The 24,192-nt window shown below is 42.7% G+C and overlaps 2 protein-coding genes across 2 annotated transcripts; one reads left to right on the top strand and one right to left on the bottom strand.

The window, feature by feature from the left end:
• Positions 1-1,609: 1,609 nt before the first annotated feature.
• LOC139344443 (sodium- and chloride-dependent GABA transporter ine) lies at positions 1,610-7,168 on the top strand. Its single transcript, XM_070982616.1, has 13 exons — positions 1,610-1,736; positions 2,219-2,353; positions 2,465-2,669; positions 3,495-3,627; positions 3,705-3,839; positions 4,023-4,126; positions 4,220-4,344; positions 5,072-5,184; positions 5,274-5,414; positions 5,505-5,604; positions 5,800-5,900; positions 6,020-6,187; positions 6,288-7,168. Exons 1-13 carry the CDS (start codon positions 1,610-1,612, stop codon positions 6,429-6,431), a joined length of 1,731 nt encoding a protein of 576 aa, XP_070838717.1. The 3' UTR covers positions 6,432-7,168.
• dhrs11a (dehydrogenase/reductase 11a) lies at positions 7,041-23,858 on the bottom strand. The gene is made up of 7 exons (XM_070982617.1): positions 23,505-23,858; positions 10,672-10,881; positions 9,685-9,779; positions 9,109-9,238; positions 8,844-8,936; positions 8,243-8,308; positions 7,041-8,160 (listed from the first exon to the last, which is right to left on the bottom strand). Exons 1-7 carry the CDS (start codon positions 23,634-23,636, stop codon positions 8,119-8,121), a joined length of 768 nt encoding a protein of 255 aa, XP_070838718.1. The 5' UTR covers positions 23,637-23,858; the 3' UTR covers positions 7,041-8,118.
• Between the last annotated feature and the right edge of the window lie 334 nt (positions 23,859-24,192).

The raw sequence follows: 24,192 nt of genomic DNA, 5'->3' as shown, positions 1-24,192 counted from the left end.
AGGCAAGTTTACTCTTGCATCAGAGTGTCGCATTAAGGTATGACAGTTACTGAAAGCGTGCACTGACTGACATTCACTCTCACAGGTGTCCGCTCTATCCAGAAGGTTGCCCACAGCTACAAACCACCAGTGTCACAATGGCTGGCATGTAATAGAATCTCATCTGTGTGAGTTTTCTGCGTTTCTTCATATTGGACAGGTGCTAACATCAGTCTGTACCTCTTATCTCAGTGTTTTGTCCCACATCAGATTTTCTTTCTTCAGAGCTTGCAGCTCACCTCTACTGCTGCGGCAGACAGCACTTTTGTGGTTTCCTCAGTTTGACAATGAGTGTGAGCTTGTCATGCACTCATCACAACAGGAAGTGGACTACTGGCTCCCATCTGATGTCTCCCTCATCCCACAGTCCCCACCACTTTACTTTTCATCCTCTTCCTCTCCTCCATGCTTTGGAGAGCTTGACTGACTGTAGGCATGTTTGTCCACCTGTGACGTCCACCTCTGCATCCCTCGGTTGCAGCCTTTTCTTTTCTTGGTTAGCTGTGTTTCCTCTTTAACCCAGCTCCCTGTGTGATGCTTCGTATTGGTTTCTGTCCTGCTGCCTTCATGTGACCAAGTGACTCTTGCCTGCCTATCTTACCCCACAAGTCTCAATGTTTATATGCCATGTATATCGATACTGTTGTCAGGGGAACTAATGCCTAAAACCCAATCAGTTGACTCACTTCTGTGGATGGGAGCTCATGTTGTGTGTTGCATGTTGTGAGATTGTTGTTTTGCTAATGTTCTGCTAATGTTTATTCCCCCCATTAGCTGAAGAGTTTTCTAAAAAATGTCAACGTGATGAATATGTTGATCTGCCATATTTCCTACAAAAAAGGAAATCCATAACTATCCAACTGGGACACGGGCCTAATTGCACGGTCAGCGCAAACAAATACGGCTGATTGATAAAAGCCCTTTAGAAAGCTGCGGTGTGGTTTTGCTTGCTGTGGTTCTTTGTGGTTACATATTTGAATGACCCCGATATCTCTGCTTATCATGAAGGTTATCAGAATAGGAATTTGGTCTGTTGACCATGATGATACCTGAAGTCTGTTTTACAGTATGTGTCGCTCAGAGCAAATTGTGTGGTTTCTCACACATTTCACACGTAGCACACGTGTAACAACTGGTCATAAAAGACGAAAGGACATAAAAGATATCTGTCTCTTTTTGTCTTTGCTGGGGAGCTTTAGATTTCTTGTTGATGTAAAGATTTTGGTGTTACAGAGCCTGCAGAGCCTGTGGAATCCATGAAATGTTAGAAAATATTAGAGAATATAAATTTAATAATGTATGATGAAATTATTTAATAGTGAGGCAGATAATAATTTTCAACCTTAACAGCTTTGTCAAAAATATTAAAAAAACTAAAAATTGTTTTATGACACCTGTCCTACACTTGCTGTGAGCCTCTGAGCTGCCGCACGCTGGTGTGCTTCTGCTAAGCTAATCATTAAAGATAATAAAAAGGAAGGTTATATCAGCCAGGGTCACTTATATTCTAGCCAAACTTTGCATAGTGTTTGGGCCCAGAGGAGCAACAGTGGTGACACACGGAGCAGACATGGAAGAACAGCTCGACAGACCAACGTGGAGCAGGCAGATTGAGTTCACCCTGGCTGGCATCGGCTGTGCTGTGGGTTTAGGCAACGTTTGGAGGTTCCCTTATCTCTGCTACAGGAGTGGAGGAGGTGAGAAACAAAGCTAAACTTTCATCCGCAGAAATATGAAACCAGACAACCCTCTGCACATATACATGGTTCTCAAAGCTGGGTCCAAAGGTTGACAAACTGCTGTTAGTGAGCCTGACTTCAAACAATATTCGTTACGGATAGTAATTGTGTTGAGAAATGTTCAGATTGTTCTGAAGTAACTTCAGTGTGCCTTTCATGTGAGAATACTGTCTGTGTCATAAGGCTGCACTGTGCTCTGAGATCTGAAATCCTGCATGCACAACAAGAAAGACCACTGATTTGCAAAAATAAAGAAGTAAAGTTTTATGGGATATGTTATTTGCCTATTATAGATAATGATATTAGGAGGAAAATGCAAGTGCAGGATGACTTTCACAAAAGTTAAAGATTAGAGGATACCATTAAACCAGCACGGTCGAAAACTCCGTTGCCAGCAAAGTGTAATGTGACCGTTGACTTCCACCATCACCTCCTGCCAGGTGCCTTTCTGGTGCCGTACTTGTTGATGCTGGTGGTGTTGGGGATCCCTCTGCTCTACATGGAGCTGACTGTGGGTCAATACACAAGGAGAGGGCCTGTCCATGCCCTGGCTATTGTCTGCCCACTGCTAAAAGGTACTCTCATGGATGAAATATTCCAGTCCAAACTGAAAAATAGACTTTTTTTTAATTGAATAAAAAACCCAAAAAGCCCATTATTTTTTCATTATTTTTGTCTGTCTTCAGGAGTTGGCATGGCCTCGGTGGCCATCTCCTTTATCATGTGCACCTACTACAACATCGTCATCACCTGGGCCCTCTATTATCTCTTCAACTCCTTCCAGGCACCGCTACCCTGGCAGAACTGCAACAACACCTGGAACTCACCAAACTGTACCAATCATGCCACCAACAGCAGTTATTCCTCCACTGCTAGCCAGGAGTTCTTCCAGTATGTTTCACTGCATGGGAGAAACCAGTGCTCATTCTCAGAATTAGAAAACCAGACTAGATAATTATTAGATTTTAGCAGGATTACAATTCCCCCACATCTTAACAAAAGGCTGAGCTGCTTACACAACTGGAACTCTGGCAATTATATCAGGAGTGACAAAACACTCATTATTTAACTACACATGATAGGTTTTCTTTGAAATGACATCTTATCAGAGTCACGTGAGAGATATCAGTCAAGTGATAAGCGTTTGGCAAACATTCACTTTTGACTACTAAAGTAAATTGTTTGTACTTTGTGAGCAGTAAAGTAAAACAGATGTTGGTTGTTTGGATAAACTACAGAAGTATTGGGATTAGTTTTCCAATATGCAGTGATGCTATGTTGAAGATTTTCATAAAGAATCCACATTTTTCATTGTGTACATGTATCTTGCTTTTTAGAGTGTAACCTCATGCTTTCAAATTGGTTTACTGATTAACTTGTTTAACTGTAGGTGGTTGATCAATGTAGGAATGGAATGTTAGCTCCGGAGGACACTGATGTTTTGGGACAGCTACCCCAATGACAGTTTACACCTCCACTGTTAGATATGTTAGATAAATAAAAGTTTGTGTCCAAGTTGTGTTTTTGATCTTCAGCAATTGTTTGGATTGCAGTAACTTATACATTAGGACTCCACTCTGGAACCACCTGTCTGTTAATGGCTATAGTGTGCTCAGTTTTGAGGCATAATGGCAGGATTAATGGAGAATGTACTGTAGCTGTCTTCATGCATTAAATATCAGCACTTTTTCTCTTTTTTGTTTGGCTTCTTTGAAGGCATAAGATGCTGGAGCAGACTAGCGGAGTGGAAGAAACAGGAGTGATCCGCTGGGAGCTTTTTCTTATTCTCCTTCTGGCTTGGATCCTCATTTACCTTTGCATCTTCAAGGGGGTGAAATCAACAGGCAAGGTAAGTGAAAACAGAGACACTCTGAGACAGAGACAGATGGACACAGTGAATGACAACTTGTTTGCTTCTGTTTGCAGGTGGTGTACTTCACGGCTCTGTTCCCATATGTTATCCTGATTGCCCTGCTGATCAATAATGTGCAGCTTCCTGGAGCGATAGATGGAATAAACTTCTTCATTGTCCCGAAATGGAATATGCTGCTCTCAGTGGAGGTAAGAAAGAAGAGAGAGAGGAGACGAGGGACTGGAAGTAAGCCTGACACCGGAGAGCAGTTAATTAGTGCTGTAGTGGCAAAGAAAAAGCTAGCATTCAAATTTGATTGTGTATTGATGATCGGTGCTGGCAGTGATCAGCAGTGATCAGTGGTTTAGGTCGAATATCCTTCTGCACTGCAGGTGTGGGTGAATGCTGCAGCTCAGATCTTTAACTCCATTGGGATTGGTTTTGGCTCCCTCCTGGCCATGTCGAGCTACAATGCCTTCAACAATAACGTTCTGAAGTAATATACCAAAATCCTCATCCAGTCAGCAGTGACAACGACGCTCTCTGGGCAGAGAGAAAGTGATGCAAATAACACCCTCTTTCCCCACAGGGACACCCTGACTATATCCATCATCAACTCCCTCACCAGCATCCTGGCAGGTTTTGTCATTTTCTCTGCCTTTGGATACATGTCTCACCTGCAGGGCATTGATGTCAAGGATTTGGCTGTGGATGGTAAGAAAACAAGTGATTAAAAACAATTATCTCAACTGATATCTTCAGCTACAGGGTGACTGGTTTTACTTTATTATTTGGATTGGATTTTGCTTTAAAGGGTGTCACCTTTTCCCCAGTAATGCTTGTGTGACTGGATAAATACTCTGATCAAATAAAGGGGAAAAGGAGATAAATGCAACCTCTTTCTTTCCAGTGTAGGCAAGCTCATCATACTTTCCTGTGTTACAGAAACAATTCTTGACTTAACCATCTAGAAAAAGTGTTTCAACAGACATCAAAAGGCCTCAGATGCCTGCAGAGTGGAAAGCTGTTTGTACAGATCCTAATGTGGAGTGGCACGCTCAAAATATCAATTCAATACAACTTAAAAATGTATATTTACCTCTGTAAAGGGCAATTGCATGCAGCGACTCGCCACCCAGATCAACAGATACACACACAAATAGAAAGCAAAAGATTTTTTTAGTTACTGCTTCTTTCAAATGCATGCAGCCTAGCTGTGAACTTTCCCATCTTATTATTAGAATCAACTGACGTTCTGAAGACACATTTTGATTTGAAGACTTTTATATGTTTGCGGTCAAGTCTCACTGAGTGGTTAGAGATGTTGAGAAATTCTCCTCTTTTCATCAGAATTTCACGTCACAGTTTTCCTTCTTAGACAGGAGATTTACTGTTCAATCAGCAATGCTACACTGACATCTTTGTGTGCTTGTGTCTCTAGGTCCAGGCCTGGTTTATGTTGTTTACCCACAAGCCTTTGCCAACATGCCGGTGGCTCAGCTCTGGGCTGTGATGTTCTTCTTCATGCTGCTTTGCCTCGGACTGGACAGCGAGGTCATAAACGTGGAAAACATTACAACTTCAGCACTTATCCTAAAGAGCTACGGCGTGACTTCTTTGCTTCTTTTGTTCTTTTTCTGCAGTTTGCAATGGTTGAAGTGCTGGTGACCAGTCTCATGGATGAATTCAACCAACGTCTGATTAAGTTTTTCAAGCGGAAGGAACTGTTTGTTCTTGCTGTTTGCTGTGCAGCTTTCCTCCTTGGAATTCCTTGTGTCTTGCAGGTACAGGCTATAATTTACTGGATGAATTCAAACAAATTATGATCTTTAGTCTCATGTGCCTGCTGGTCTAAAGAGTGTGTCTCTGTTCAGGTGGGGATCTACGTTTTCCAGCTGATGGACCATTACACTGCCATAGTGTCCATCATGTTTCTTGCATTCTTCGAGGTTATTGCCATCTGTTGGAGTTATGGTGAGATGTTCAGTTGTTTCTCTTTTTTCAGAGGCCAGTTAATGTGATGATACACTTCACTCCAAATGCCACACATCTTACATTCATACAAGCTATGTGTGTATAGTATAGCTGATTTTCAGTCTCATTGCCAAATGCTCTGAAAGTCAAATAAACCACGCACGGCTGTTTATTGAAGTAGCTTTCCATGTGCAGGAGTGGCTCGACTTTCAAGCAACCTGGAAGAGATGACGGGAAAACGGGCAAACATTTTCTTCAGGCTGTGTTGGCTGGTAGTTGATCCCGTGCTGGTCACTGTAAGTCAACAGGTTTTTTCTTCGTCATCATTTAGACAGAAGATTTCCCACCTAAAGCAAAACAGAGATCAACCTGAAAGTTTCTCTACCATAGCTTTAAATGTTTCTTCTTGTTGCAGGTTATCCTGATTTTCTCCATCATTCAGTTCAAACCAGCCCGCTATGGGGACTATGTCTTCCCTCCGTGGGCTCAGGGTGTCGGCTGGGTCATTGCCATGGCCTCCATCATATGGATTCCTTTGGCTGCTCTTCACACACTGTGGGTGCTCCCTGGCTCATTCATGCAGGTGATGTATATTTGCAAGTAGTACATGTGCACGTGTTGCCATGTCATCTTCACATACAATCATTATGTGTGTTAATGTCATTGGTACATTTCCCCTACAGAAACTGAAGCTGTCCTTGACACCATATGCGCTGAATGAAAAGTCAAAGATGGCGTATTATGAGAGGGGAGGAAAAAATGGAGATCAAGCCACCAGCTCCAGCAGTGATCTACCTGAAAAACCTCCTATGGAGACAATGTTCTGATACCTCTACACTTTGCATCCTAATGTGAACATAATGTTCACCAGGCCACCTACAGTGGCAGACTTGTAGTAAGCTCAAGCAAATCACAAATGATTGTCTGGCATTAGCTTTAAATCTAAAATCTTCTAATAAAAGAAAAAATATTTACAGGATGTGAAAATGTGTTGCACATCTGCCATGCAGATATATTGAATTGGCCATTTTTGTGAGCCAATGAATTTCATCAGTAAGATTTTGTTGAACTTCTGCTAACAGTTTTACAATTTTTTTAATATGTTGTGGAAATACACCTTGTAGAATCTGTTTTCATTGTTGTGTAGCATCTGGCTAACACCTCCTCTGCTGTGACAGAGCTCCAGATGACAGGAGTGGTGCTCAGCGACTTCACAGGCTTTTACTTTGCTAAGGATGCCATCTTTTGGCCGCATCTGCTAATGCAATTGGGACTGCTGATAAATCTGACATCTAGTACTGTACTTTTTTATATTTAGCTCATGCATTTTAGCTAATAAAATGATGAAGAATGGCATTTTAACATTCACAGTTCATACAGCTGAACATTTGTATTGAATCACAGCCCTTAAAAACATAAAGCACTGTGGACTGATTAATTGTGGCTGACTTATTTATTAGGTTAAATACAACAGGGCACTGCGGATAAAAATGATATATGTTAGCACAGGTGGACATGGGTCATGCAACTCTACGCCATATGAGGTGTAATAAAAACATGTCACAAAGTCCATAGCTTGTGTCTTTCTTCTGCACTGACAAACTGGTTGTACCAATCTACCAAAACATAACACAAACTAACTTACTTCTGGGCAATCATTTTTATTAATTCTTTATAAGGAGAAATTTCCACTCAAAGGGACACATTTCTAGGGTATACATACATACATACGTAGCCAGTGTTTCCTTCTCGTAACTCCTCATAAATGAATCCAAAGTGCAGAACCACTGTAGATTGTAGAAACGTGTGTGCTTAACAGACAACGGTATCTCTCTCTCATGTGTTTCCTGATTGCTTACATGGAGACAGATCCCAACTTGGGTGACTGGATGTGTTTGTGAAAAGAAATGGTGTCTTAAGGTGGCAGGATGGACAGGCTGCTGATGGTTAGTTACGGTGAGTACAGCATAGTACTGTTTATGGTTAGTGAGTATGAGACCACATCTAACTATAATTAAAAGTTAAAATATTTATATAAAAAAAAATAACAAAAAAAAAGTCATTCTTATAAACAACAATTACTTTTTCCATTTAATTTGAAAAGGATATGTCATAAGACCTACAAAAACAAAACATAAAACATGTGCAATCAATGGCATACTCTTCCCTCTGAAGTGATGGTGGTGCATATGACCACAGAGCACAGCAGCAACTCTCTCCACTGTTATTTGTTCCTACTGTAGTTTGGAGTCAGCTCAGTTGAGGACTGGGCTCAACAATTCACAAATACCAGGTGGCTGCATTCAGTAGTATTTTCGTAGTGGTATACAAAGTCCACGCCCTTCGTTTCCTTGCACAGCCTCCTTAAGGCTCCCCCTTTGACCAACGTCCTGCGGATCCAACACAGTTGTAGTTGATTTGTTTTATCCCCCCTCCCCCTTTGCCCAGCAGAGGTCGCTAAGAGTCACCATGGCTGCCGTCTGTCTGCTCCTCCTGCAGCTTCCTGTGTCACTGCTATGACACCTGCTCCACCGGCCTCATCTGCAAGTCTCCAATCTGTTGACACCAACAAGGAAGATCAATACAGAAACCACTCACCATTCAACGCTGATGCACCTGATGAAAGAAAGAGACATACCTGGACATGAGGAGGGGCACTGAGGACAAATGTGACTGCACTGGCTATGTCTTCTGCTTTCAAACACTGAAAAGTAGAAAAAATAGTATTATTGCTGCAACAGCACTCAGGTACTTTCACTTGGTGAAATGTATCTGTTGACTCTCACAGTCCATTTACACCTGGTTTACAATTTGCATCATCATTTGGAGAAAAAACAACCCAGTCTCACTATTTTTAACATGTTCTCGATATCCCCATTGAGATTAGATCTCTGCAAGTAATTTGGGCAGCAAATCAGCTCCAGAAAAATTTTAGTTTTGAAATTCATTGATTTAGGGCAATATTTGAAAACTTAATGCTGTCTATGAAAACTTAAATATTCATTTCCTGTCATCATTCAGCTTGTTTGCTCACTTTCATTCCCGGTTAGCTAAAAACAAATACCTGTATTAATGTTCTGATGTGTATGGATGCCAGCACGTTGTATGGATTACGTTTCCACCTACCTGAGATCTGAACACAATGCAACTGAGACTAACTCCAGATGTGGACATGACAGGACACAGATCACTTTTAACAGCAGGTGTAAATGGGCTCTGAGTCACATGTGCTCTCTTACTTTGATACTCTCATACACTGCAGCTGCTTTCTCTGGATCACTGTTGTGGTGCCTGAAGGCAAACTCAGTCTCCACTATTCCAGGAGATATACTCTGCAGGAGAGGGAAACGTATTAGAAAGGCACTACACAGACAAAACACACTTTCCCAAACTCATTATAAAGTGAGGGCATACTGTATGGAGAGTCAATAATGTGATCCAATATATGGAAGATACACAGGCCCAAGAAGAACCTGCACACTCTGATGGTGACCACGAACTTACTGTGGCTCTGATGTGGGTGTTTGCTTCGCGAAGCTCTTGCCGTATCCCCTCAGTCAAAGCAGTCACAGCGTATTTAGTGGCACAGTAGAAATGCTCATCAGCACTTGGCACCACTCTGTGCCCACCCATACTGTAACAGGTAGAAGAGGAAGCACAAAGGCATGAGCCTGTAACCACATTTTGCAGCTCAACCTTGATTCCAGCCCAAATTAAGGAAATAAAATTCTCTGTGAAAAGTCTACTTGCTCACTTACACAGCAAGATTTCTCACAAGGTCATTTGTATGGTTTGCAAAATTGAATTTGACATTTGAACCACTACAATTTAACTACAAAATTCAACGACAGGATTATAATAAGATTACTACATCAATGGCAATAAAATAAGTTTAAATGAAGATCTAAGTTCACTGTCAGTTCTTCACATTGTTCCAGGTGAAGCAGGGGTCAGGTGGAGCTCACAACTGGATTTACTTAATGCCTGCCAGATTAAAATCACCTTGAACAAACTGACCAAGGTGCTTTCAGATGAATCCATACATTTGTTCTTTGCTCTCGATGGTTGTGTGTAGTTTACCTGTTAATATTGATGATGTGGCCATCATCCACATTCCTCTCCTTCATTGATTTGTATGCCTCACGGGTACAGATAGACAAGGCTAAGATGTTTACCTGCAGGGGAGGTGAAGATGGCAAGTGAAACCTTTCATGTAACAGCCAATGTATTTATACATATCCACTGTGTTCAAGCAAGACAAGAAGTCAAATTCATTAGGAAGCTCTCAAAACTTAATTGTGGTTTATTGCTAAATCACATTTAACAATGGCATGTGATGAGACTGTATCTGTTCAACAGATTGATGATGGCTGGGTCACTGTGCTGGACCATCTGAACCTGCTGTTCCTGTCCAGCTTGTGGCCTCTAAGCTGCTCCTGTAGTGACACTGATAGATGGCAAGTTAAAGCCAACATGGTGGCAAGATAGGGGGAAGTGACCAAACAAGGTCAGCCTACAGATTAAACACAGGCTAAAAATACACTGCTGTACACATTCACGTGAGCTGCCATGACAACAGATGGATGAACATTACGAATGGAGGAGTCTGGGGACACAGACTTTAGAGCAGGGGGTCTTCAGTGGTCAAGAGCTCAATGAATCAGAATGTCCCAACAAGAGAAATAGTGCTGGCTTTCATTAGTGGGCCTCTGCTGTGCCAGGGCTTCTCCTCAGAGCCAATGAAGCAGCCTCTGTGAGGGGAGGGGATCAGTGTGTGTGTGTGTGTGTGTGTGTGTGTGTCTGCGCAGACCCATGCACACACGCATTTCTGCTTTATCTCTTATTCTTTGAGCAACACAAGCTCGACAAACACAAGACTTCCACACACATCAGGCAATCATTTCAGCTCCTCCCTCTGCTCTCTGTTTGAGTAGAGCAGCCAGAAAATCAATATGACAGAAAAGCAAGGGGGTCATTCTAACAATGCCTTTTCTCAATAAACACTAAGTTTCTCTCCAGCTCCTTTCAGCCGAAGCATTTCTATTTGTGTGTCTGCGATCCACCCACATCGATCATGTTCCTCCAGCCCTCCGTCTTTCCGCTGAGCAAGGGCTCATTGTGGGCCAGTCCAGCATTGTTGATGCATACGTCCACACCCTTGTGCAGCGTCTTGATTGCAGAAAACATGGACAGGATCTCCTCCTCGTTGGACAGATCACACTTGTAAGGGATCAGTGTGCCACTGTAGCCTGCACTCTGACACTCTGCTGCCAGCTTCTGAAAAGCACAAATCATTTGATGCACACTTGTTAGAGGATAATAAACACATTTTAAGCAATACAAGTTGCCATGTAAGTGGTCAAAATCGATTATCAGGACTGAGACACTGTTACTTAAGCGCTAGAAATGATTAACCTGCAGCAGCACCGTAATTAAGGTAGCGTCCCATGATAATCACCCTACCCACTCAGACACTGAGAAAGCAGTGAGAACATGCAACCATAAAATCAACAGCACATCAGCTGAGAGCCAGAGGTAACCTGACGGCACCAGTTCAGCCAAAACCACTCCAGTGCACACTTGTTTCCTGATAATAAGTACATTCACTGAAATTCCACTTTCTACCAAAATCCAAATCATGACCCTGGATGAGAGAAAGAGGCTTTGCACTGATAGGCTGCCTCTTCCTTCAGGATACAGCGGGGCTGAGCCTGCCGCAGGCTGAGCAGGCTACACTCCAACCAGGTCAGCCGGCTGTCCACCACTGTGGGGTTTGATACAAACTGACACAGATCCTCCAGCCAGGCACAGCTGCACCGGTCACCTGATGTCTCGCTCTGGGTGCCAGTCCAACTGGATGGGGCGTGGGTGTTGAGGGTGGGGCTGGTGGTAGACAGATTTGATGCACAGCAATGTGTAGCACTCTGCCTGTGTGAGTGTCTCAGCCGCCAACAGGATTAAATGTTTACAAATTCCACCAAGAGGACGTAGTGAAGGAAAAATTGACCCACTGAACCTTCAACACCATACAAAAGTAACAGTGATCAGCCATAACGAGCAAATGCTGTGCGGGCATATTCTGGTGTGTGGGTTTTATTCCGTACATGAACAGACAGTAAGTTGCATTCAGGTATATCCAGCACGGCACAACGGAGTCTGACAGCACTTTTCTTCTTTAATTTTGACTCTCTATTCAGTACTTTTTGCTAAATATTTCAGCTGAGTATTCATTACTTTTAACAATAGCTAATAACTTCAACTTCTTTGCTCACCTGCCAACTAGTTTTCGCACACTTTCATGTGCAAAACCTTGAAAATGAGGTAACACATCTCAAGGGGTTTATCCTAATGAATAAATCTGAACATAAAATGTGCTGTTGTGTAATAACTGACTGACTAATGAGCAGGTTACTAGCCACTGTAAATTTGCTTGTGGATAAACGTTTCTGATCAATCAGTTTAAAGCTTTTGTAGTTGAATCAATCATTAAGCTGCCCACATAGCCTCCTGGCAACTGCAAAAGGACCCTTTGGGGTAGAAGTATTCCTGGTTGGGAGTCACTGATCCCATCAAAGCATTGGCATAGGAGATACCAACTCCTGCACAATGTGTAATGATAGACCAGAATACAGAGCGGCCATATGACATGTTGAGGGTGTGACTGTGATTATATAAACACCACAGGAATCAAGCTAGCTATATATAAAAAGGTCAGGATTTATGTGTACCTGTGAATATCTGTGGATGAAAAGAAATGAAGACAGCAGCAGCAGAAAGTTTGTAATCACCATATGTAGTTGTTTGGATCAATGCTGTGGGATCTTATATTCAAAGACTGATGCCTGGATGTATGTTCTACAGCATATCTGCTGACCGCGGCGGCCTCTGCAGCCGCTCCCGAAGGAAAAAGGAAACTAAGTGTATTTGTGAAGCCTGTGTTTTATAATCAGGGTAAAATTGGATTGAGGGATAATTTTGGTTTTTACCAACAAAAACACAAAATGAAGTGAATACACCCTATCTCACACTTAGAGTATGCAGCTTCCCCTGCTCTTCCTCTAAGCAGTTTAACCGGGATTATCCAGAGAGAAGGCATTACCCGAATAAAGCTGTCAAAATGCTAAAACACTGAAAACGTGTCTCATCTGTCATGCTGCAGACAGGTGAACCACGACCTTTTCCACATTGCCTTTAACGTGAAGCTAAACCAAAGATCCTTACATCACACTGGCCTGAATCCTTGGAGGGACAGGCTCTCAGGCACAAAGGAGCAGGCAGGCTGGTGGAGAGGCTCTTCTTTACTGAGAAAAGAGGTTAATGTAAAGGGGAAGCCGTGCCCGTCCATTGTTAGAGGGGGAGGATTGGTTGAGTTTCTGAGGTTTAAGTGAGAGCAGCAGAGCAAATAGACTGTGATCATGGTCCAGCTACAGGAAGTCTCCGGCTGTGAAACTCTTATGTTCGTGTGGGTGAGTTCTGGCACCAGCTGTACCGCCACGGCCAGTACCGGCCCTCGTACTGGCCTCACCTACAGCAATGGCACTTGAGCATGCTGTCCCACAGACACGCTACAAGGTGAGAAAATGCTGCAGCCACGTAGTTTACAAATGCATTGTACGGATGATTCATTCATCACAGTAACACACTGAAACTGGATATCTGCAGGTTAAACATGTTTGGCATCACGCTGAAAAAGACAGGAATGAAAAACCACTAAAAATATCTTCATGACAGATGATAATCACATGAGTCCTGAGGAAACACAAAAAACGGAAGCCAAGTATGTTTGTGGTCAAAGCGTACTGGAGCCAATCAAATCAATCAAATGCAGCATCAGAATAAAACTCTGATTCCAAAAAAGTTTGGACGCTGTATAAAAAGTTGAAAAAAACTGAATGCAGTCATTTGCAAACTGTGTTCACTGACAAAGTGTTCCTGAGTCCATGCAGTAACATCCTTTATCCAATCATGTGTTCACAAAGTAGTGAACCTCTCTCCATCCTCGCTTGTGATCGACTGAGCCTTTCCAGGATGCTCCTTTCCTACCCAATCATGATGCTATCACCTGTTACCAATCAACCTGTTTACCTGTGGAATGATCCAAACAGGTGTTTTTGGAGCATTCATCACCTTTCCCAGTCTTTGAATCGTGTTGCTGCATCAGATTCAGAATAAGCAGATATTTACAAAAATCAATGAAGCTGATGAGGTCAAACATTAAATATACTGACTTTGTGCTGTTTTTAATTGAAAAGATGCCAAAAAGGACGAGCAAATGATCACATTCTGTTTAATTTATGTTTGACACAGACACAGACTCCTGACATCAGCGAGATCATTTCATTTGTCCGTTTTGTTTGTTTCTCTTTGGGCAATATTTACAAACTCAAAACATTTTACACGTACAAACCTATTTTCATATCGTCTGTACTATCAGTTACTTTCATGAGGTTTTGTTCCGGGGCAGTAATGGAAGAGTGCACATGCAAACACAGCTCTGGAACTCAAATAAAATCACTGTTTGCCATTACTCACGCAGCCTTGATAAGACCAATGCTGAAACATAAAAATTCTTACAATTCAAAAGACTAATAACAGGTCATAAAGCCTTTACATGTTCGAGCAATGAGTGCACACACACCCAGGCAGCACTCAGACATGTGTGTGTTCATTGCTACACATGCACATTCACGGCCTGTAACCCCTGCAGGGGGCTGTTACATAAAGTCTACAACGCAAGGGACATCATTTCCACGTCATGTTCATCAATCATTCACCCACCCACGTGGAACTGGTGTTAATGGACCAGCAGAACAACTCGCTAGAGAACGGGAAAGAGGTAAAAATAAAGATGCCAAAGCCCCAAAGGCAGACGAGCTTTAAGTGGGGAGACAGATCAATAGCACAAGGTGGCAGCTGTAAGCAGAGAGAGCTGAAAAATTAGATTTGTCTCAGGTTGACTCAGGAGGTCTTCCAGACAAAAGCGGGATTGTGTTATAGGCCGCTGTGCCTCCTCTTATTCTATGAAAAGAATGCTAGGCGGTTAAAAAAACCAAACAATGTAATGCAGCCACAATTCAGATGGCAACTCCTCCTCTTTTAATCCTTTCTGTGCTGTCTCTTAAGTACCTGCGACACACCAAACAATTATGCCTGTCATAATGCATTTTCATCCTCATTACGGAGGTTGTTGTCCAGTGATCAGAAAAACGTGTGCAGGAGGAGGGAGGGCCGGCAGCCAGGAAGTGAAACAGAAGGAGAGCGAGCAAGAGAGAGAGTGAGTGAAATGTGAAAAATGATGCACTGAAGCTGATCAAAATGCGTTCAGATGCCAGGATGTTTCAGTCTATAGGACGGCAGGAGAACAGCAGCACAGGATGGGTCATGAGAGCACAGCTACGAGAAAATCCACCCAACAGATGAATTTGCATATGACTAATTCAGTGCGATTATCTTCACAAGTCGAATCACTGAAATGTAAGCAACATTTGCCCCCTCAGGCATGAAGCACAGAGCCAAAACCACGCTTGAAGATACCAGGAAGTTTCAATCGGACAAAAAAATAACATAAATAAATTAATAAATAACTGAAGTGAAATTCTTGATTTCTTTACTGAAAGCAAACAAAGATCTCTGAAGAACACCCTGTCACTTATTATCCAGCTGACCTAACAGTGTGTGACATAAAAATCGAGTCTTTCGAGTTTGGCCGGGCACAATCGTACTGAGCGTGGGGTCAAAGGTGACAGTAGGCTGTATAACAGAATTGCAGCAGGGGAGAGGGGATGGCTGCGCTATTATCTCTTCTTCACAGCCTGAGAAGCTGCCACCAAAAGGTCTAAAGGTTGAACAGGGTGGTTTTACAGCACTTCCTTCAGGACAGTCTCGTCAAGACCAGGAGATAAGAAAAATAATTACACTCTTTGTTAATAACTACACTCATTAACAGACAGGCTTTCCTGAGGAGTTCCAGTCAAGAAATACCAGAGGAGCAATTCAGGAAGCTCAGCAACCTCTAAAATAATGTCACAAGTTTTAGTATTAGTCCTGAGTGCAAATAACTTTAAGTCTGAACACACTGCCTGGTGATGAGTACATTAAAAAATGTCTTTGCTTACAAGTGCATGACAACTGACGTTTGGTAGTAAATGAAAAAGGCTTTTATAACTCTGATAGATTAAAGACTGAACAAGCAGCCAGGTGTTGTGTAACAGACTGGTGCAACCAGTGTGGTGACATTTTATTTTAACAAAGTAATAGCAGCAGCAGATCTTTATTTGAAATAAGAAAGAGAACAATGTGAGGATGGTGTTTCTGTCAGCACTACTTGAATCCTGGATGTACTACAGAGAGCAGCCTTTATTTGTTTGTTCACATTGCTATCATATGATAAAAACTGGCTCTCCAGTTCTCTTGTTTGGAGTTGAAACATGCTGAGGGGTGAAGCTTCCTTCTAGTAAACCAGCATGCATCACGCTGCTCCTCTATCTCGTGTCACGGGTTATTCCTGCACCTGATGCTGGCCATCGCTGCCTCAACTTTGCTCTCACCACAGGCCTGAGGGCGGCCCTGATGCCAGCTATGAGCCACATCATTATGCATGCTAAGTTTATGATAACTGGAGCCCAGGGCACACAACACAAACAGACACAGGAGAGTCTCATGGAGACGGTGTTGATCTGACGCGTCCAAGATGAAAACCTTTCAAAGTGAGCCAGCCTGAGCTGGAGCTATTCAGCATCTGAGCTTCGAGTAGCCATAAAATGTTTCCAATATCAAACAAACACCCAGCAACAAATCCAATTTGGCCTCTTTCGAAGCGAAAACAATCCAATTTGCATTCTTTATCGTGCACCCCTCCCCATTTTTGGACATACTGAACTTGCTGAACTCTCTGTGTTTCTGCTGTAGATTCAGAAAATCCTTTCACCACAAAGTGCTTTCTTTTACACTCTGCTCTCTCTGTTAGATATACATTCAATTACAAGTGCTGGCCTGCTCCTGCAGTTGCACTTAGCGTTCGTCTTCCTCTCTTGCACATCAGGCCTCCTTCTAACAAACACACACACAATCCTACAGACCATGCACGTAGAGAGGAGCTTTCTAGCAAGTCTTCAACAGGACAGGACAGGAAGCGCCCCACCTATCATAGCAGGAGGCCCGGGGAGGGAACGTCAATGCCAGTAAACCTTACACCTTGAGAGATGATAAGCACAGACAGGACAGCACAGTGGTGGTGCGGGGAGAACGGCTCATAGGGGTCACTGAGCTGTCCAGACCAATCAGACTAAAGTGTACGAGGCCCCGGTGATCTCACATAATAAGCCATTAAAAACGCTCCCCACATAAAAGCTTTCAATAATTTATAGAGAAGAAATGCAACTGATTTTTCATTAATATGCCATAATACCAGCTGTATTACAGTATTGCAGTGATACAGGTCTTTGCTAGCGAGTTACGGACAAAGTGGTGGGTGCAGCACAACAGATTTTAGTAGACACTACAGTCAGAGTAAATGAATGCAACTGAGATCTTATTTCATTATTTGCCCATCATTCTTCCACCTACTGTTGTGGCAATTTCTACGCTAAGTAGTTCTCATACTAAATTTCCTGCACAAAAGCCTGGCAATTTGGAAGAGGATAAGGTGAGTTTTAAAACTAATTTAAGCTATTTAAACTATTTAAGCTAAAAAGCAGAGGTGGGACCATTATAGAGATGAAATAGACTTTCTTATGAGCATCACCTGCCTTTATTTCATAACTGTGAGTCTACAAACCCATATGTCATTTGTACCCTCAAACAATGTGGACTGCTGCTTTGGGAGGATTCATATATGAGAAAAAGATGTTATTAGTTGTGCTGGTGAGAACAGTGCTTCTCTTTGGGAGCAGAATCCATGGAAACATGATGGATTATTAGTTAGGTATACGTCTTCGTCAGCTCACAGTGCAAGTGGAAAGCGTGCAGTCAGTGGAAAAGCTTTCTGCATAGGTAAGGCAAAAGCCTGTGAGCCCAAGAAGCCGTGAGGTAACTCGATAAGCTCAGGAGAAATCTGACACTGGAAATCAAACAGAAGTGTTCAGGTGAGGACAGCAGCGCTGAGATTTTTCACAGCCAATGACAAGTGATACAGGAAAAAGCACAACTAAAGCATAATGACTGGTCTATTCATAGATACTATATTTAATGTCCATAAGGTAAATCAAGCTTTGAAATAACAGTGAGGTTGGGAAATGTTTCAACAACCATCTAGAAAAAGACAGACATGTATATAAAGAATAATCAGGACACAGACTAAAAGAGAGAAATGCAAAGTGAGGCAGAGGGGTGTGAGACAAAGAGAGTAAAGCTGTCTGACCTGACCCACTTGAAATCCTTTCTGGAGAGAAATCTATTCACTGTGAAATTACAGGACAGGCTGTCCACACTGAACCCACACGAGGTGGCTGCGGCTGCTTCAGATTTGCAGACAGAGAGACACTGATTGACTTTTATTGTGTCACCTCAGCTGGTGAAGCATGACTGAGCACCTTTTACCTCCTTCAGAATGGGCACCAAATCCAGGCTGGTTGGCCAAGGTCTTCAATTAATCTGCTGGCTCACCTGCCAAAGCCTCTGAGTTTGAATTTAGCATTTATTCAGTCTAGTAAAAGATACTTAGGCTACCTGAAGAGTGCAGAGCTGCATGAACAGGCAGCCAATCAGGAGCCTGTTTGATACAAACCCACTGGGGAAAAAAAAGTGCGCATGTAAGCTTTGACAGTCTGAAAAGTGGCAAAGACCAGAATCTAACCAATGTATTCAAATGTCTACCTCAGAGGCCACCAGCGCGTACACTATGGCAGTGGGGGGAATCATCTGTCGCTTAGGCTGCTGGTGAGAGTTTTCCTATCCCACACCGCTTTTCTTTATCATTGAGCATAACAACGTGACTAAGATAATCTTCTTTGGACACATTTTATCCACAATCTCTTCCCGCTCTCTTTGTGCCTGCTACAAATGTGTCTGGCACTAAAAACTCACAAATGATCTTTTCTAAATTCATGATGTGATCTAAAATTGCAGCAGTCAAGCTTTGAATTTTGACAGATGTCTCTTTTCCGGGCAGCCTCAAAGCACCCCGGAAATGTCAGTTTCACTTCATCACTTTCAAATGGAGTTACAATACTATAAATGTATTTATTATGGAGAAGCAGGTGTTGGTTCTGCATTTAGCCTGTACGATTTCACTGACCAGTGAAGAGACACCATTGAGAATGTGGCTCTTCCTCCTGGGTCCTTCCTTATTTTAGCTTGAAGAATTAGGCTTTGATGTTTCTTGTCGAGATGCATACAGTGCGACACATAGTATACTTTCCAGGAATCATTAGATGCATAGGCGACCGTTCAATTTGATTGATTATGTGACAGACCCCACCCCATACCACCCCCTGCCTCTCCTCCCCTAGAGCGACAGCAGCACTGACACTAACCTCCTCCCCACCAGCCCTGACCTGCAGATAATACAGAACATGCAATTTATGGTTCTCTTATATTTTCAGGGTGTAGGCTTACACATTATGACACCCATGTCAGCCACCAGGCTATGGGACATTCAGATAGCACCTTTTGCTATATTTCATTAAAACTCATTAAGGTTTGTGAAATCAAGTTTAGCAAAATAAACATCAATTCATTCAGCATGATGGAATTTCCCTGACAAACGTGGGAAAAGCAAACAAATGAATTGATGTGTTAAATCTAATCTTTGTGTTTTAAATGAGGGATTATTTGAGTTGTGGCGATCGGCAGCTCAGGTTCATTCTCCCATAACTGTGTTTTACTGTGCTTGGTAAGCAAATGTAATCCATAATATGGGCTATATGGGCTCTTTTCTATCAGCAACTATGTGTCCTCGTCTTCCTCTGAGTCACATGTGAGCTCAGACAAAATCTTTCAACACTGATTCCAAAAAAGTTGGGATGTTGTATAAAACATAAAATAATGCAAAGACAATATATTTAATGTTTGAGCTCATCAGCTTCACTGATTGTTGTAAATATCTGTTTATTCTGGATCTGATACAGCAACACATTTCAAAGACTGGGAAAGATGTGGAATGCTTCAAAAACACCTGTTTGGAGCATTCCACAGGTAGGTAGGTTCCACAGGACAGCATCATGATTGGATATGGAAGAGGCATCCTGGAAAGGCTCAGTCGATCACAAGTGAGGATGGAGCGAGGTTCACTACTTTGTGAACACATGATTGGATAAAGGATGTTACTGAATGGACTCAGGAACACTTTTTCAGTGAACACAGTTCATTTGCAAATGACTGCATTCAGTTTTTATTTATGTTTTATATGGTGCCCTAACTTCTTGGGAAGCAGGGCTGTAATATGGCATCAATCTCACAAATGTGCATATAGTTTTATTTAGGATCCTTCCACTGTTTTATGATCTTGCCACTGAAATCAAACTCTGCAGTGGCTGGCTAAAATCAAAACGTGTGTACATGTGGCTCTCAGCAGTGCACTATGACTGCACTGTCCAATGCACAGAGGCCACCTCTGAACCTTTTAGATCCTCAAAGAATCCACTGCATGCACTGAGGAGATTTTTCTTCCACAGAAATAAAAGAGTCTTCCACTGGCTTTACAGGGTTAATGGGAAGCTGTGTTGCTGCTACTTGGATGCGGCCCTGCCATCTCCATTCCTGCAAAGAGCCCATGGTGACCACACGTCTCCCTTCAGCTCACTGCCCCCCCACTGACTACTCTATAGCCACACAGACAATAAAACAATACTGCAGTCACAACTCTCCACTCCACTTTCTCCACGATTTGTTTACACACAAAAACAGAAAGCGATAATATCTGAATACCTTTCTCCCTTTAATAATCGTTTTATCGGGTCTACCATGAGTGGGAATATTACTGATGGAAAGCACTGACCACAAAAACTTGATTTCCCCCAAGTAAAGAAATAAACACCAAAAGGGAAGTCAAGAACAATTGCTTCGTGATGGACACTTGCATCCCCCACTAGCAGCATGCCAGGTTTGGCACAACTACAGCAAGAACCCAGTTTACACAGCAGAAAGAGTACAATACTGGCTTTGTCCCTCAACTCACACAGATAACTCTCTAAGGTCTTGTACAAGTGATGAAATCTGCCATTGAATTGGAGAGATGGAAACCTGCCCCTCTATTCAAGCTGGTATCTCTCTCTAGTTTGTCCAAATGTTTAGTTAGTAGAATCTAAGCTTTGGGTTTCATGTATTGTAATCTTTAATAAGAGTAGTTAAGATTGCTCTGGCTGTGATGCAGTCAGTTCATTAATGCTGACTGATTTTGTATTATGTAAAAGTACTATGAAGATTTGAAATGTTGTGACCTTGTTTTAGTCTTGCACAAGTCACAGACAAGGGCTGAAACAAGCCGCTGCAGTTAACTATTGACAGGGGAGGCCATGTGACCAGAATATGAATGGAGGGAAGCTATCTATTGCACAATTCACACTGACTGTATGCATGTATGGGCTTGGGTGTGGGTGTGTGTGGGTGTGGGTGTCGGTAGTAAAAGTGGGGAAAATGCTTGCGCGTAAAAAACAAGACCTGACTAAACTATGGAATTTTCTTTTAAATCACTGGATAGAAACCTTAACTTTGAAATGCCGCACACGCTTACCATTCATGCTTTCAAACTGATGTTGTTCCAATGCTCTTGCCAGGCTTTGCCATGCTACATTATTGCAAACTGTAAACAGCAGCACAAATGTATGTAACGGCCACAGGACTGTATGGCGCACTATAGGACCACTTGGTGAGAAAAGGTGAACCTAAGATGAGGAAACAGATCTCACGCTTGTGTCTTTTCAAAACAAGCTGATACTGGGACACCGCTGGTCATTAAGTTGGATGTAACACAGTTACGCGTGGGTGACCCTTTAATCATCTCATCCGCCAACCACTCTCCCAACTTGAGGAGAGAGTTACAATTCACATCACACTGCTTTAATAAATGTCATAATTGGCAAAAAAGGACTGTTGTCAAAAAGTATGAACATAGATCTATTTAACAAACATTTGCTCAATAGTGGGCAAATAAATGTTTTTATTTTAATCATTTCTATGACTGCTACCATACAATGTGACTGTGTTACATACATGGATGTACTTAGGTGACCATCAGTAAAATACAATGCCTACATTTTCAAATATGACCGTGCTGTTAATGGCCACAAGCATGCCAAACTACAGTCCTCTGCTTTATGAAAAACACAGTGCAGTAGCTGTCAAAAAGGTGGCTGAATGTAGGTCTAGTAGGTCTTCTGCAGCCCAGTACTGGCTGCTAGGACAAGTGTAGGGTGAGGAGCGTGAGGCTAATTATTGGCTGACAAGATAAGCAGGGTGCAGTGCCTTATGGCTTGTGGTTAGACAAGAGGGAGGGGCCACTGACACCTGCCCCGGAGGAAGCATCTGCCTTCCCATCAACACTCCACCAAAGCCAGGCTGTGTCACACAAGTTGCGACCACTGCATTTAACTTGAATGGATGAACACATTCACCTTAAGAATTAGTGACTGTTTTAATCACAGCCATGAATTCACTGGTTCAATGTGCAGTGATAATTTCACATGCAGTTCAAGCACAATCACCACTGGCACTCATTAATTTCATAGTTCTTAGTTCATAGTTTCATAGTTCTTTTCTCAAAGAGCGTGTGACTTCAGCTCTCTGTTAAACAGCTAGTTGAACACTGACCTAAAAAAAAAACTGTTGCGTGTATTGGATCATGTTTGTCCCAAACTGCATCAGAAATGAATCCTGGTGTGCAAGGTCTGGGTGGAAGAAATGAAATAAAGGGGTATATGAATGGAAATGTTCTTTCAAACGAAAAATTTGAGTTGTTTTAATAAAATACATTTGTGGTTATATAAAGGTAGAAATGTGGGTCACTTTTATTTCAATCTTTTTTGGTAAGCCGATTGGTTGAGAGTCACTAGAGAGCCTGAAACCTTTGATGAGGAAAGACACTCTGATACCCTCCAGACAACAATTCATGGACAGTGTCCCACAAGAGTGGGGACACCCTGACACTGGTGAAGCACCCATTGAAACCACAGCGAGGTACGTTGACTCCAGCTGGTCTGACCATCTATTACTGTAACACTGGCTAGATGGAGGATGCCAGGATGACTCTCCCACTCAATACTCAGGTGTTAACAGGCGACTCCTTTGCTCAGGTGTCAACTGGAAAGACATGCTGAACACCTGGCAGCTCTGTACCTGCCTGCTGCTGCCCCTGACCTCTGACCTCACTGCACAAGGTCAGCCAAAGAAAAGCGAATTTTCCAGCAGGGATTAATAATAGAGATTATTAGAGATTAGGGGTGTGGTGGCAGAGTGATGCTGGTTTAGGAGCATCGCATTTGCCTTGTATGGTGGGTGATACTGTATGTCATCGAACACTTTCTCAGTGTGCAGTCGAAATCCCTGTTTTCATGTTATTTATATGGGAAACTGGTAACAATAGCTAGTCGGGGTTCAGATATGGTTTACACTGTTTATGATGCCACTGTTCGTCAAGTGTATAATTGTTTTGGATTTAATATTAGTCAAACATGTTATCTTTGTAATAGCACTGAGATTAGTGGGGTGTCTGCTCTTTAGTAAAACTGCTTACCTGACGTAACATCATGTCTGACTTGTTCATTTCGAGAAACAAAGCAGCAAAGAGTGCGTAAAGGTTAGCTTCATGTCGCGTTCACGCTGAGGCTAAAGGTTTCTGGCTGAAGTTCTGAAGCTAATGTTAGCTAGCAGTTAACGTTAGTTAGCTAGTTTGTTTGTGGCTAGCAGCCTCTGCTACGAGTCGGTCCGACTTATTTTGCAGCTGTTAATGATAATAAATTACCCACCTCTATTTTGTCGACATTCCTTGCACAGCCGACAACCCTCATGCCTTGCTGGACCAGTGCCCGGGCGACCGCCGCTCCAATCCCCACCGAGGCTCCGGTCACCAGGGCCACTCTGCCTTTCCACCGCTCCATCTCCCCGCGCTCTCGACACCGGTACTGTACACGAAACAACAGCTCCTGTGCGGTACCTCTGCCTACTTAGCTCAAGCTGTCACAGTCGCAGCTATCAGTATTATGTACGATATGTTCAAACTGAGGGATGCGGCAGCCTCCTGTCTGAATCTGTGCAGCATCCAGGACAGCGACGGGCTGTGTGCCTAACCCCGGATCCATGCGCTCCTCTGGGTGAAATATGGAGAGCTCAGGCGTGCGTAAATGTTTGGTTCACATCACCTCCCACTTTCTTTTTGAGCCCTGGAGTGCTCTCTGTGTGTGGTCATCTACCGCCACTCAATGGAGAAATGTACAACACCATATTCCCGTTCAGATGTTCAGTATCATGGTGCACTCCGATATTACCCATATTTTCTAATATTTCATCAGAACGAAAATATGTGGCAACAACAGAGGATTAAACAGGCACATACACCAATGACATTTCCACATATTATAAAGTCACGACATTCAAGTCAGTACATCATTGATTTCCCTGAGCCTGTCCAGATGCAACACTGTCCCAGCTGGTTCA

The sequence above is a fragment of the Chaetodon trifascialis genome, chromosome 16 (genome assembly GCF_039877785.1).
Source record: "Chaetodon trifascialis isolate fChaTrf1 chromosome 16, fChaTrf1.hap1, whole genome shotgun sequence".
Lineage (NCBI taxonomy): Eukaryota > Metazoa > Chordata > Actinopteri > Chaetodontiformes > Chaetodontidae > Chaetodon > Chaetodon trifascialis.
This window is presented reverse-complemented; position numbering and strand designations above follow the sequence as displayed.